The sequence below is a fragment of the Mercenaria mercenaria genome, chromosome 1, assembly GCF_021730395.1.
Source record: "Mercenaria mercenaria strain notata chromosome 1, MADL_Memer_1, whole genome shotgun sequence".
Taxonomy (NCBI): Eukaryota; Metazoa; Mollusca; class Bivalvia; order Venerida; family Veneridae; genus Mercenaria; species Mercenaria mercenaria.
Genome location: NC_069361.1, coordinates 57,017,364 through 57,033,753, shown reverse-complemented (window position 1 = coordinate 57,033,753; position 16,390 = coordinate 57,017,364). Strand labels below are relative to the sequence as shown.

General features: G+C 37.2%; 1 protein-coding gene across 1 annotated transcript in view; it reads right to left on the bottom strand.

Moving 5' to 3' along the window:
- Positions 1-2,126: 2,126 nt before the first annotated feature.
- LOC123536603 (uncharacterized) overlaps positions 2,127-16,390 on the bottom strand; it is a 57,935-nt gene continuing 43,671 nt past the window's right edge. The window contains exons 6-10 of the mRNA XM_045319930.2: positions 9,432-9,594; positions 7,117-7,223; positions 6,498-6,614; positions 6,162-6,283; positions 2,127-5,879 (exon numbers count right to left, since the gene is read on the bottom strand). Of these exons, the coding sequence (XP_045175865.2) occupies positions 2,725-5,879; positions 6,162-6,283; positions 6,498-6,614; positions 7,117-7,223; positions 9,432-9,594 (3,664 nt within the window). The 3' untranslated portion in view covers positions 2,127-2,724. The remainder of the gene's footprint in view (positions 5,880-6,161; positions 6,284-6,497; positions 6,615-7,116; positions 7,224-9,431; positions 9,595-16,390) is intronic.

The following is a 16,390-nucleotide window of genomic DNA, read 5'->3' as shown; positions in this document are numbered from 1 at the left end:
CTAGAGAGGTCACAAGGTTTTTCTATTTTTAGACCTACTGACCTAGTTTTTGATGGCACGTGACCCAGTTTCGAACTTGACCTAGATATCATCAAGGTGAACATTCTGACCAATTTTCATGAAGATCTTGTGAAATATATGGCCTCTAGAGAGGTCACAAGGTTTTTCTATTTGTAGACCTACTGACCTAGTTTTTGATGGCACGTGACCCAGTTTCGAACTTGACCTAGATATCATCAAGATGAACATTCTGACCAACTTTCATAAAGATCCCATGAAAAATGTGACCTCTAGAGTGGTCACAAGCAAAAGTTTACGGACGGACGGACGGACTGACGACGGACACCGCGAGATCACAAAAGCTCACCTTGTCACTTTGTGACAGGTGAGCTAATAAAAACCGGAAACGTAAATGTATCACAATGTTTTGGACCAATTTGTTCAACGGTTACAACTTAGTCTGCCAACAAAAATTAAAGTAAATAGTCAAAACACAATTAAAGAGCTCGCTAGTGTGCTTTCTCACATGGGTTCACATGGCATGATGAGCAGTCTTTAGGTATTTCTGTTGAATGCTCGACGGCCTCGCGGACGAACACAAGCTGAAGTGTCAAAAGCTTATTTTTTGAAACGGCTACAGTACAGTATTACACTTTGTTATGTTTGCTTTTGTTACTACTTGTAGATTATTGTCCAAAATAAAGAATTATTTGCATGCTAAAATGTTGAAAATCCGGACAAGTAAGTTTTGACTGCCAACAAGTAGATTTTTAAGTTTCATTTGTCCGTGGACAAGTGAAAAATACTGGGATCTCCACACCCCTGTATATTGATTCAAGATGACAAGTTTTGCTAAGAAAATAAAACAGCTGCTCCCTTCAGGAGAAACTATTCTACTGTCCCTTGATGTATGGAGATAAACAAAACTTCCATAATGCAAACTTCCTATTTAGTAAAAAGTGGGAAAGAACAGCAAGTAGTTATTATCTAGACAATAATATGCCCAAGGCATAACATAAATGCAATTCCAATTTTTTTTTATATTCAAAATATTTCACCATATTGTTATACCACTGTGAATGAAATATATTACTCAAACATCAGAACATTACACAATTCTCAAAAACACATACATGTGTACCAATATTAATGTAATAATAAAATTCTCTACAGCATCTGTTGTACTGATCACTGTTCGCATTAATAAAGATATTGCTAAATAATTAACAAGAGGGCCAAGACGGCCCTAGGTCGCTCACCTGAGAAACACACCATAACAGTGTAAACATGATTGACCTCATGATTTCATGGAAACAAATATTCTGGCCAATTTTCGTTAGGACTGGACCAAAAATGTAGTCTCTTCAGTTTAAACAAGTACTTTCTTTGATATGACCTAGTGACCTAGTTTTTGATCCCCGATGACTCATATTCGAACTTGACCTAGATTTAATCAAGGCAATCATTCTGACCAAATTCCATGAAGAACAATTGAAAAATACAGTCTCTATCGCATACACAAGTTTTTCTTTGATTTGACCTAGTGGCCTATTTTTTCACCGCAGATGACCCATATTCAAAATTAACCTAGATTTCACCAAGGCAATCATTCTGACTTAATTTCATGAAGATCAATTGAAAAAAAAAAACAGCCTCTATTGCATACACAAGGTTTTTCTTTGATTCGACCTAGTGACCTAGTTTTTGATCCCAGATGACCCATATTCAAACTTGGCCTAGATTTTGTCAAGAAAACATTCTGACAAAATTTCATGAAGATCAGTTGAAAAATACAGCCTCTATCGCATACACAAGCTAAATGTTGACAGTCAACAGACATCGATCATTGCTCAGGTGAGCTAAAAATACAAGTTACTGTCAGTTTGACTGCACATCCTCAGTAACTAAACTTTGTAAAAATATCATGCAACACTCATGCAGGCAAAAGCATTTAGATTTACTTTTCTTATCACTGCTAACTAAATTACCAATACAAACTTTCATGCAGTCAAAATTATAATAACATTTCTGGTGAACTTCCATTTACCGCATTATGTAACTAAATGTGGACCATTAAAATGTTTGAACATAATTAATCTGTATATAAATAAAGCAGAAATAAAATTACATTGGTTTTCCATTCTCCAATGAAAAATATAATTTAATTTGTTTAAAAGAAAACTGCGAAGTGGGAAGTTTTTCCTATAAAAAAACTCACATGTAGTTCTTCATTTAAAAGAAAACTGCCGTTAATTCTGCTTAAGTCGATTGAGATACCAGTTTCATGTTCAGAATTTCATATATATTTCAGTCAGATCTATTGTCAAAACTATTTACAAACAAAACAAACATATCAACACCTGTAAAATATATGTAATTTGTACAAATGAATGTTGAAAATTTTTCAAAGCAGAAGTTGGTAGGCAGTGATAATTTTACAAGATATATATTATCATCACATGGCACTGTCACTTGATATAAACAATTATTTTGCAAAAGTAAACATTAACAGAGTAAAGTATTTTAAAAAAAGAATCAATTCATTCTAGTTGTGACTTCAAAATTATTTAAAGTTTATCAATACAGATCCAGACTGTATTTAATACAATTTCAACAAAGTGCCTCTTCTACCAGAAATAAAGAATTAGCTCATATTTTTCCACAAGCACAAGCTTTTACCCTTTAAATGACTTAACAACTTTTTTTTTCATATAACAACATCTGTCACACGATGCTGCTTGTGCCAATAAACATTGGTAGTTCAACAATATCGTCATCATCATCATCTAATGTGACAACTCTAGCACCATTTATCTTCTCCTTTGGATCAGTTCTTAAACTTGCTCCATAATATTCTGCCATTGACATTTTATCCGAGGTATGACTGCTTAAAGGCTGTGATGCAGCAGTTTTCTTCGCAGATCTTGGACTGCTCCGTTGTTTGATGGCAGAACTATTTTTAACCCCATTTAGTATATTTCTTTTTGACAGAGAAAAAGATGCCACTTGATCCCCCTGCAATGTTTGGGTACTTTTGACACCAGTATTATTATCAGTACCAGAAGCTTTTGATGAAAATGATTCTAAACTTTCTGACTTGGAACACGACCTGCGAAATTTTGTAAAGTACGATGGACTGAGGTTATCTGCCGTATTACACAGCTCATTTTGAGGACACAGATCGTTGACAGTAGTTGGGAGTTGATTGTTCAATTCAGAAAAATTTTCTCCGAGAATATCAGAAACGTTGAAGCCCTTTCTTTTAGTTTTTGCTGCACTAGTTGTACCTTCCTCCTGAAATGTGTCAACTCCCTTAGAAACAGGTCGAGGATTTGGGCATGTATTTTCACAGCCAGCACCATAAATACCTGAATTGTTTTGCGGCCTTCTATTCTCCAACTGCCGAGTACCTTCAAGGTGCCATACAACATTTTGTTGCTCCTTAGAAATGCCTTGCTGTTTGTTCATATATCTTACAGAATTTGACTTATCTTTTATTGTTTCTTTTACCTTATCTAACACACTGCCCTCTGAATTTTCACCTTTTACATCTGTTGTGTTTGCAGAGTTCAAATAATTAACATTTGGTTTGTATTTTTTCAGTCTTTCTATCTGATCTGATTTGGCAGAATTATCAGAATCTGAATCAATAGTCTGTGTTCCTGCTTCTTTCACTTTATCTACTTCTGAGCATATTTCTGTCTCAGAAATCTTATTAATTGGATGACTTCGCTTTCTCAAGTTTTTGGCTGGTGAATCTTCTAACTTATGACTTTCAGGCAAAGCCGGTTTATATATTTTCAGCCTTTCAATATTGTTATCACTTGTTGGGCCACATACTTTAGTCTCCAATTCTTTATATGCATTTGTGTCATTTATAATTATAACTGATCCAAACTCTGCAGATTCTTTTACACGAATCAAAGGCGAACCTTTCTCTTCTGGCAGTGTCTCCCCACACGAATTTGTCCCCTTTACATTAAAATTAAAACAACTTTTATTTTGCATTGTAGGGGTATGCTGATTTTCCTGTTCAAGATGGTTTATATCAATGATTTCTATTGAGTCAGTCTTCATTTGATCTTTTTTAACACGAAGTCTTAAGTTCTTTGCAGGGGAGTCAGTTCTAACTTCAGATTTTGGACTCTGTGGCAAAACTGGCTTTGACCTAACAGTGTCTTTACCTGGAGAATGTCTACATGCAAATTCTTTCACAATATTCATTCCAAATCCTTCATTGGATTGTACAGAATCAGTTGACGTAACAATTGTTTTCCCTCCTTTCATTTTTCGGACCCTTAGATTTTTGGCTGGTGAGTCTTCCCTATCATTTTCAAACTGTTTGTCAAGCTTGTCAACAAAGGCTTCACCACTATTCTCAAAGTGTAAAGGCTTTTTCCCTGAAATGCCCTGGAGAAGTGACTCACTAGGTTTTGACAAATTATCAGTTTCTGCTTTTTCTTTAACATCTGTTTCAATGATTCTGTCTCCTTCGCTATCATTTAACTGGGGTTGAGCATTTCCATTTGACTGTTCGAAGTCTGGAAATTTAGTTGTTGATGTTATTTCTGTTTCAGTATTTTCCTCCTTCCGAGCATCTCTGGCAGGCAACATCAATCTACCAACTTGTTTTTCAGCTTTTGCTTCAAAATGATCTATATCTACCATCTTCCTTGTTACTCTAATATCAGTTTCTAGGTTGGAAAGCAAATCAATGTCTTTATTTGAGTCTAAACTTCCTTTTCTATCATTCATATCTATCTCTAAACATTTGGGCTTCATCTTTATCACTTTTCTGTTTCTACTTCTATTCAAAGCAACTCTTGGTGATCTTATGATTAACTGCTTTCCCCTCCATTCAATAACAATTGGCTTTTTGTCTTTCTTAGTTTCTGTTGCTGTTTTTTCTGGGGACAATTTCATTTCAATGTTTTCATCTTTTGGCTTTGGTTTCAGCCAACTTGTTAGCGTAGTCTGTGACTTGTCATTTTCTAGTGACCTTTTCTTCAATTTCCCCTGCTTTTTCTTCTCAACATTACTATTTGTTGTAGCTGATCCAGCACCTAAAGACATCCTAGAATGAATTTCCTTTCCATGTCCGATTCCTTTCTCAGGATTTGTTACAGCCAATGACAAACGCTTATTTGGCATATCTTTTTTCTGACCTTTAAATTTCATTGAGTCTGTTTCTGTATCAGAAAGGAAAGTAGTGGCCTTCTGATTGATAGCATTTGCTTCTTCTCTGAACTTCTTGTTCTTCACCTTTTTATCTATTGTTTCTGTAGCAGTATCTGTTTCTGAATCTATATCCGAAATCCGTCTGTTCTTTCTATTTAAAACCTTTCTATTCACTTCAACATCTGTATCTGATTCAACTTCATTGTTTTTGTTCCTTTGTTTTTTCTCCGCATGTTTCCGTTGAGACTCCATCCTTTTCCGCCGTCTCACATCCCAAGCATTTTCAAGCTCCATTTTCTGCAGCTTTGTTTTCAGGATACTAAATGGCAAATCATCATCACTAGAATCTTCAGAGGACTGGCTTGATGTATTTGGGGACAATAATATCTCCTTTCTTCCTCTTTTTGCAGTGGCCGATGTTACTGTGGCACTTGCTTTTGTAAACCTCTGCTTCTTCAATTTCGGTGGACTAGCCTTATTTTCTGGACTGGCAATTCTTTTGCCTTTCTTAGCACCAGACTTAGTTTTAGCTTTTCCAGTTGGTGAATTCGGAAGCCCTAATTTCCTCATTGAATTTGAAGGTCCAGGGTACGGGCTTGTCCCTTTAGAAGTTTCTGGGGATGAGGCAAGCTCAAGTTGAAGTAGCTCCAGAGACTTTCTCTTATGTGGTGGTGAATGCAACAAGTACTCTTCCTCTCTTGCTGAAATATGGTACAAGATCTTTGAATGTAATCTTAAAGTTAACAGACATATCATAAAGATAAACTTTTTAGTGGACTCCTCTTTTGTACCTTAAATGGCAGAACATGATGAGTCACTAGATGATCTGAATGCAGATTCCTAAAATCTTACTGATAAAAGTTTAAATGGACAGCCAAAGCATACAAGAAAGAAAACTGATATTATATTAAACCTAATTTATTGAAGATTTTGTTATTAACTTACTAACTGGTATCAATGATTTATTAAAAGTTTGCACTCACTTCTCTCGTCGACCTCCTTACAACCATGACATATATCATGTTTGCCCATTTTCTCCAGGTGATTACATGCTACATGGGCACCATGTGAACCGCAGAAGTCACACAGAATTATCTCCCATTTACTGAAAAACATCATATTTATTGTTACTGTACTAATTCTATTTTGTAATATCACAATACAATATCTTATGCTGAAAGTTAGACTTCTATACAAGACATATGTTTTTTTGCCTCTCATCAATTATACAAGGATAAGATGTCACAGTAGTACAGATGCTGCAAGTGTTTTAAGCAAACAATACTTTAAGATAACAATATTTTAATTTTCTATCATACCTTCCTTCTTTATCATATTTACGCCCTTCCACACATTTGCAAAGAGGAGCATCACAATGTCCGTACCGTTCTAACAGTTCCTGAAAGGCATGGGGTTCCTTCTCCCATGATGCATCCCTAGAATATGTGTAGAAATGTTGTCAGAACATGTGAACATTATTCTTATTACAAAAAATACAATTCCTGCCAACAGACAAATTATTTTTACTTCAAGTTTCTTAATTTTATCATCTCCTTCAACTGAAATGGAGTTCTTACTTTATTCAATTTTGCATCCCAGAAAAAGGAACAGACTTCATGTATTTATAATGAAGGGAATGCACATTTTGAACAAGCCTGTTGTTGAATAGAAAACATCAACATCTGGTCAAGTTTATAGGAAATATATATCATACTGGTAGTAAGTTCCCAATCAAGGTCTCAGTAAAAGGATTCTTGCATAATTATTCATGTAGAAATCACTATATGACAAAATATCAGTGGTACTATCACGCATTAATTTACAAATTTATGCAACAACAGTAAAGCTGTTCTTTGAACTAATTTATATCTAATACATCAAGAGCATGAGAAATTTGCATGGTGTGTTTAGAATGAGACATAATATTTCTACACTTACTGGTCAGGTATGTATATACCCATTGTGAGCATCTCATCCTGGAATTCCTCTTTGTTGTTACATAAAGGACACTTGAAAAAATACAGCCCAGCCGATGTTGCATATCTCTGTCAATTCAGAAGAATAAAAAAATGAACTAAAGCACGTTGTTGTAAAACTTATGTAAAATGTGCATTATCTTTTTATGTGTGTAACAAAACACTTAATCTTCTAAATTCTCTTGTTTTTTTTTTTGCTTTTGTTGGGTTTAACTCCCCAACAAAACAATTATAGACCATATGGCAACTTTCCAGCTCTTCATGGTGAAGGAACACACCTCCAGGCATTATTTCATCACAGACAAGACCTGGGTAGAACTGCCGACCTTCAGCAAGCCAGCTGGCTGGCTTCCTCACATGAAGAATTTCATGCCCAAAGTGAGGCTTGAGCCCACCGGTGCAGGTGATTTGAAGTCAGCGACCTTAACCACTCGGCCATGGACGCCACCTCTACTTACTAAAAGATCAAGAGCTGTCAGAAAGGCAGCACACTCAACTTTATAACAAGAGCACCGCCTTGCGGGTGCTGACGCTCATCTGATTTTTTTTGTGTAATAGAAATATTGTCCTACCCACGATTTTCTAAGTCTAAAAAGGGCCATCATTCTTGCAAAAAGCAGGATAGAATTATGTTTCTTGATGTACAGTGTCCACTTATGATGGTGAAAAACTGTTGCAAGTTTTAAAGCAATAGCTTTGATAGTTTATGAGAAAAGTCGACTTAAACATAATACTCAACCAAGAAAATGATTTTCTAAGTCCAAAAGGGGCAATAATTATTGCAAAAAGCAGGATGGAGTTATGTTGCTTGCTATACAGGGTCAGCTTATGACGGTGAACAAGTGTTGCAAGTTTCAAAGCAATAGCTTTGATAGTTTAAGAGAAAAAGTTGACCTAAACATAAAACTTAACCAAGAAATCTGATATTTTCTAAGTCCAAAAGGGGCCACAAATCTTGCAAAAAGCAGGATGGAGTTATGTTTCTTGCTGTACAGGGTCAGCTTATGATGGTGAACAAGTGTTGCAAGTTTTAAAGCAACAGCTTTGATAGTTTAGGATAAAAGCTGACCTAAACATAAAACTTAACCAAGAAAACTGATTTTCTAAGTCCAAAAGGGGCAATAATTCTTGCAAAAAGCAAGATGGAGTTATGGTTCTTGATGTACAGGGTCTGCTTATGATGATGAACAAGTATTCCAAGTTTCAAAGCAATAGCTTTGATAGTTTAGGAGAAAAGTTGACCTAAACATAAAACTTAACCAAGAAATCTGATATTTTCTAAGTACAAAAGGGGCCATAAATCTTGCAAAAAGCAAGATGGAGTTATGTTTCTTGCTATACAGGGTCAGCTTATGATGGTGAACAAGTATTCCAAGTTTCAAAGCAATAGCTTTGATAGTTTAGGAGAAAAGCTGACCTAAACATAAAACTTAACCAGGCAACGCCGACGCCGACGCCGACAACCGCTCAAGTGATGACAATAACTCATCATTTTTTTTCAAAAAATCAGATGAGCTAAAAATGCCAATAAAACAGAAAATGACAGACAGCAGTGAGTGCAACAAACAGATGTTTTTTTATCTTTGTGTGTGAGGGGGTGTAATGTTGGTTAGGTGGTACAGTGAGGCCGGGGTTGAGAAACAAAATATACAAAGAAATAAGTTGGAGGCGAGGAGGAACTTGGATTGAAACATAGGAAAAGTATGACATATGACTCATATCATGAGTGAGAAATGTAAAAAAGTTATATGGGCAGTAGTATGTAGAAACAGTGAAATTGAGAAGCTTGTAATAAAAGGTTTAACTAACACTACTACAATATCTGAACGGTTTCACCCAATGTCCTTGACATTTTTCATATCCCTTCACTACAGGATGTCTGTCCCTTATCAAGATCAATCCTTATGTGAGTTTGATAGTATGGTCAGTAGGTATAAAGATATCATGAAATTGAGAAGCTGTCTATAACACTTTAACCTAAATGCAACTGTGACACCAATATCGAAATAAGTACAATAACCCCCCCCCCCCCCATTATTCTTCAAATAGTAAAGTTTATCAAGTTGAAAAGGCAAGGATTGTAATTTTCAATACAATCTAGCTTAAATCACCTACTAAAGAATTATTACTGATGTAATTTTTCACCAAAAGATGTCAATATTTATTTGAATTTTTGAACAATGTTAACCTGGTTTGGAGTCAAACTTTTTTACGGTAATACTATACTTCCATTTTAATAAGGCTTTTTCAATACTTGTGCTTACTGCATATTCTTACCTGCACACATTCACGATGATACCAGTACTTGCGACAACACGGCGCTCGTATTGTATCATTACTAGGTGCAGCAGTCACTGTGTTCATGCATATAGAGCAGACAATATTTGGATCGTCATCACATGGTACGTCTTGTTGCTGCCGATGAGCTGGACAAAACGAACTGAAAGAGAACATAACACTTACTGCAAGAAGTTTTACGTTCAATCTATTCTCACCCCTTTAAAAGACCAAATGCCACATAAAATTGTAATGCAGCATTCTTTTCTTCACTTCACTTTGAAGTGAAGGAAAACATGATACAAGGATATCCTAAGATGTATACTGAAAAGGTTAAGGGAAAGACTGATAGGTATAATAATGTCAATGGCTCAAGATGAAGATGGGCTCTGCCTCATTACTGGCAAAACAGTTACCCTCGAGCTGGATATTCCTATTTGCATCTATTACCAGAGGTAGATTATTTTTCTTGTATACCGTATTTTAAAAATTATAGTACTAATAAAGCACTAGATGCCCATGGGCAACATGTCAAGCCCACCCTTTGACCCCTAACTGTGACCTTGACCTTTGAGATAGTCTGTCTAATTAAGTTAAACATTCATGCTAACTAGAAAATGCTTTTGTAAAAAAGCGCATGTCTCCCCCAATGCAAAGTCCTATAGGCAAGAAGTCAATAGAAGTCAATATAAATAGGGGTCATCTACTCTGCATGTCCAATCATCCTATTAAGTTTCAACATTGTAGGTCAAGTGGTTCTCAAGTTATTTCCAAAAAATGATTTTACACTGTGACCTTGACCTTTAATAGACTGACCCCAAAATCAATAGGGGTCATCTGCTCTGCATGTTCAATCATCCTATGAAGTTTCAACATTCTGGGTCAAGTGGTTCTCAGTTATTGATCGAAATGGTTATCAATGTTCAGGCCCCTGTGACCTGACTTTAACGGAGTGACCCCAAAATACAATAGGGGTCATTACTCTGCATGACAATCATCCTATAAGTTTCAACATTCTGGGTCAAGTGGTTCTCAGTTATTGATGGAAATGGTTTTCCATGTTCAGGCCCCTGTGGCCTTGACCTTTAACAGAGTGACCCTAAATCAATAGGGGTCATCTACTTTGCATGACCAATCATCCTATGAAGTTTCACATTCTGGGTAAGTGGTTCTCTAGTTATGACCGGAAATGGTTTTCAATGTTCAGGCCCCTGTGACCTTGACCTTTACGAGTGACCCCAAAATCATAGGGGTCATCTACTCTGCATGACCAATCATCCTATAAGTTTCAACATTCTGGTCAAGTGGTTCTCTAGTTATGATCGGAAATGGTTTTCAATGTTCAGGCCCCTGTGACCTTGACCTTTATGGAGTGACCCCAAAATCAATAGGGGTCATCTACTTTGCATGTACAATCATCTATGAAGTTTCAACATTCTGGGTCAAGTGGTTCTCTAGTTATTGATCGAAAGGTTTTCAATGTTTAGGCCCTGTGACCTTGACCTTTGACGGAGTGACCCCAAAATCAATAGGGGTCATCTACTCTTTATGACCAATCATCCTATGAAGTTTCAACATTCTGGGTTAAGTGGTTCTCTAGTTATTGATCGGAAATGGTTTTCCATGTTCAGGCCCCTGTGACCATGACCTTTGACTGAGTGACCCCAAAATCAATAGGGGTCATCTACTCTTCATGACCAATCATCCTATGAAGTTTCAACATTCTGGGTGAAGTGGTACTCTAGTTATTGATCGGAAATGGTTTTCAATGTTCATGCCCCTGTGACCTTGACCTTTGACGGAGTGACCCCAAAAACAATAGGGGTCGTCTACTCCAGCAGTCCTACAATCCTATGAAGTTTGAAGGTTCTAGGTCAAATGGTTCTCTAGTTATTGATCGGAAATGGTTTTCAATGTTCAGGCCCCTGTGACCTTGACCTTTGACGGAGTGACCCAAAAAAAAATAGGGGTCGTCTACTCCAGCAGCCCTACAATCCTATGAAGTTTGAAGGTTCTAGGTCAAATGGTTCTCCAGTTATTGCTCGGAAATGAAGTGTGACGTACGGACGGACGGAAAGGGCAAAAACAATATGTCTCCTGGGGGAGACATAATTATAAACAAGATTCCTCAATGCATGTCAAAGTTATGGGCCGGACAAGATCTGACATGACCTTTGACCTCCAACTGTGACCTTGATCTGTTAGATAGGAACCTGGGGTTTGCGCATGACACTCCGTCTCACTGAGGTTAACATCCATGCCAAATATAAACAAGACTGCTCCATGCATGTTAAAATAATGGTCCGGACAAAAAATCTGGACGGACGCACGCACATACACCCTACAGACATTTGGACAACTATGTCTTTGCTTCCGCAAGCCGGCTCGACAAAAAATTAATTTCTTTGTAAGCCTATTTCTTACAGTAGCATATTTTAAACAAAGCATGGGAAATAAATGGGAAATAAATGCTTGAAAACAGAAATGACTTCATGATGTTTTTATGATGCACAACAATAACTTTTGGTTTCATTTTATCATTTGTAGTGTAACGTTAAGTATTTCCTTTAAATAACTTCTTTTGAACTGTGAAATATACTACATATAAGGAACAAAGAGCAACTATCAAGGTATTTTATTTTATCAAATTTTAAATAAACAAGACATAATCAATGCATTAGTTGTTGGTTGACATTAACAGCCAGAGAGTGATGAGTTTGGTAAAACCATGGAAATGCCAGTCTGGTGTGCAAGAAACAAACTTCTACTCATTGTTGGATAATGTCTAACATACACATTACAAAATAGTCCTATAGAGATAAATGTCCTCTTTTCAAAACTTTTGTTACCATATATTCTTTTAAAAGACCTAGCAGAGAAATGGTTGTGGTTCTATGTGCCAGAAATACTGCCAACAGGATCAGCCTGGGTCTACCTTCACCGAATAAAGCGCTTCAGTGGGACTTAAAACCAAAGAAAACAAACAAAATTTATCACAGCAATATAAACATGAACAAGCATTGCAGTGGCAATACAGAAGTCCCCTTATAGGTGGAAAACTTTGTTAGTGTTTGTCCCTTGTCGTTGTTGGCAACAGATACTTTCTGAGTAATTGCAGGACCCAGATTTGCAAACAGACAGGTGCAGCTGATAAGACAGATGGACGGAGGATATTCCTACAGTCCTCTCCAGTGTTTGGGAGTAAAAATGCTTCAAGGCATTTAGGAGCTATGAATCAAAATATTTTAAGTTAAATTTCAACAGTGACCTTGACCTACAAGCACAGATCATGTATGTGACACACTTGTCTTATCATCGGGAACATTTGTGTGCAGTACTAAGATCAATGCACATAAAGGTTACACAGCATAAACAATTTTACTTGACCTTCAATAGTGACCTTGAACTTTGACCAACAACGAATGGGCCATGTACGCGACACATAGTCTAATCATGGGACACATTTCTGTGTAGTAATAAAAAAATCCTTCAATGCAATTAAAAATTATGGAGCAGAAAGTTTTATACTTGACCTTCAATGATAACTTCTGACCTCTGATTGATAGGCAAGGGCCATGCAAGCAACACAACACTGATTATGGGGAACATGTGTGCAAGTGTGTTTAAAAATGCTTCAAGGCATTGAAAAGCTAAGGAACAAAAACTATTCTTACTTGCAATAGTGACCTTGACCTTTGACCACCAAGCATGGATCATGTATGTGGCATATTGTCTAGTCACGAGGAACATTTCCTTGTAGTGGTAAGAAAATCCTTCAATGCATATAAAAGTTATTGAGTGGAAACAAATTTTTACTTGACATAAAACAGTGACCTTGACCTTCAACCGACAAACACAGATCATGTGTTGACATATTGTCTCAGCATAGGGAACATTTGTGTTTAGCACTAAGATAATCAATCAATATATATAAAAGTTGTGGAGTGGAAACAATTTATACTTGACCATCAATAGCGACCTTGACCTATGACCTACAAGCACAAGTCATGTACATGCATAATCCACATATTGCCCTCTATTCCCATACCAAGTTTTATGAAACTTGAATACTTTTTGAGAAATTGCAGGATCCAGATTTGCAGACAGACAGACTGAAGCAAGGCATTCCTATAGTCCCCTCAAGTGTTCCAATGGTAGGGGTTTAATGAGCTCTGATCTAAATCAGTGTCCGACAAATCAATTGCCCGGAGCCCGCGGGCTACCAGAAATTTTCGTTGGGCTACCCAAAAAATACTGGCGGAAGCCCGCCGGGCAACCATAAATTTGAAGCATCAGTAGCCCGGTAATTGTATATTTTACAAAACTCCCCAACAAAATCATCAACATCCGGTCGTTTACTCGATTGTGACTTGCAATCAACAACTTTCCATGTGTACTGATTAACGGGTCGTAAATCGTCCTATTAGTTTAACCCCGCCCATTTATCGATAATTTCAACGGTGGCTGCAGAAGCAGTCTCCGCCTACAAATATCAAATATGCAAACTATCGTGGACTGGTCTCCGCTCGACTAATCAAAGTCTACCGATTTAACGATAGTTAATTATGACCGATGTACCAGTCAAAATCTCTAAATTCAATCGGATCCTCTCGTACATTACCGACGACTGATTATGATAGGTACCACGCTTTCACTGCTTCGACAGTTCAAAGGCTGGGAACCAGCGTTAAATGAGTCATTAGTAACATGTCTGTCAGCATGTGCGAAAAACACGTAAAACATAAAAACTGTCAATTTACTACACGAGTCTTTTGTATACAAGACCCCTGATACAATCCTGAAACAAGAGGACCATGATGGTCCTGAATCGCTCACCTCTTCCCACATGACCCAGTTTTAAGTATGACATCGTTTTTTTTTCTATTTTTAGACCTACTGACCTAGTTTTTGACAGCACGTGACCCAGTTTCGAACTTGACCTAGATATCATCAAGATGAACATTCAGACCAACTTTCATACAGATCCCATGAAAAATATGGCCTTTAGAGAGGTCACAAGGTTTTTCTATTATTTGACCTACTGACCTAGTTTTTGATGGCACGTGACCGAGTTTCGAACTTGACCTAGATATCATCAAGGTGAATGTTCTGACCAATTTTCATGAAGATCTTTTGAAATATATGGCCTCTAGAGAGGTCACAAGGTTTTTCTATTTTTAGACCTACTGACCTAGTTTTTGAAGGCACGTGACCCAGTTTCGAACTTGACCTAGATATCATCAAGATGAACATTCTGACCAACTTTCATAAAGATCCCATGAAAAATGTGACCTCTAGAGTGGTCACAAGGTTTTTCTATTTTTAGACCTACTGACCTAGTTTTTGACCGCACGTAACCCAGTTTCGAACTTGACCTAGATATCATCAAGATGAACATTCTGACCAACTTTCATGAAGATCCCATGAAAAATGTGACCTCTAGAGTGGTCACAAGGTTTTTCTATTTTTAGACCTACTGACCCAGTTTTTGAAGGCACGTGACCCAGTTTCGAACTTGACCTAGATATCATCAAGATGAACATTCTGACCAACTTTCATGAAGATCCCATGAAAAATGTGACCTCTAGAGTGGTCACAAGGTTTTTCTATTTTTAGACCTACTGACCTAGTTTTTGAAGGCACGTGACCCAGTTTCGAACTTGACCTAGATATCATCAAGATGAACATTCTGACCAACTTTCATAAAGATCCCATGAAAAATGTGACCTCTAGAGCGGTCACAAGGTTTTTCTATTTTTAGACCTACTGACCTAGTTTTGACTGCACGTGACCCAGTTTCAAACTTGACCTAGATATCATCAAGATGAACATTCTGACCAACTTTCATGAAGATCCCATGAAAAATGTGACCTCTAGAGCGGTCACAAGGTTTTTCTATTTTTAGACCTACTGACCTAGTTTTTGACCGCACGTGACCCAGTTTCGAACCTGACCTAGATATCATCAAGATGAACATTCTGACCAACTTTCATAAAGATCCCATGAAAAATGTGACCTCTAAAGTGGTCACAAGGTTTTTCTATTTTTAGACCTACTGACCTAGTTTTTGACTGCACGTGACCCAGTTTCGAAATTGACCTAGATATCATCAAGATGAACATTCTGACCAACTTTCATGAAGATCCCATGAAAAATGTGACCTCTAGAGTGGTCACAAGGTTTTTCTATTTTTAGACCTACTGACCTAGTTTTTGACCGCACATGACCCAGTTTCGAACTTGACCTAGATATCATCAAGATGAACATTCTGACCAACTTTCATGAAGATCCCATGAAAAATGTGACCTCTAGAGTGGTCACAAGGTTTTTCTATTTTTAGACCTACTGACCTAGTTTTTGACGGCACGTGACCCAGTTTCGAACTTGACCTAGATATTATCAAGATGAACATTCTGACCAACTTTCATGAAGATCCCATGAAAAATGTGACCTCTAGAGAGGTCACAAGGTTTTTCTATTTTTAGACCTACTGACCTAGTTTTTGACCGCACGTGACCCAGTTTCGAACTTGACCTCGATATCATCAAGATGAACATTCTGACCAATTTTCATGAAGATCCCATGAAAAATGTGACCTCTAGAGTGGTCACAAGGTTTTTCTATTTTTAGACCTACTGACCTAGTTTTTGACCGCACGTGACCCAGTTTCGAACTTGACCTAGATATCATCAAGATGAACATTCTGACCAACTTTCATGAAGATCCCATGAAAAATGTGACCTCTAGAGTGGTCACAAGGTTTACCTATTTTTAGACCTACTGACCTAGTTTTTGACCGCACATGACCCAGTTTCGAACTTGACCTAGATATCATCAAGATGAACATTCTGACCAATTTTCATAAAGATCCCATGAAAAATGTGACCTCTAGAGTGGTCACAAGCAAAAAGTTGACGGACGGACGGACGGACGGACGACGGACGACGGACACTGCGCGA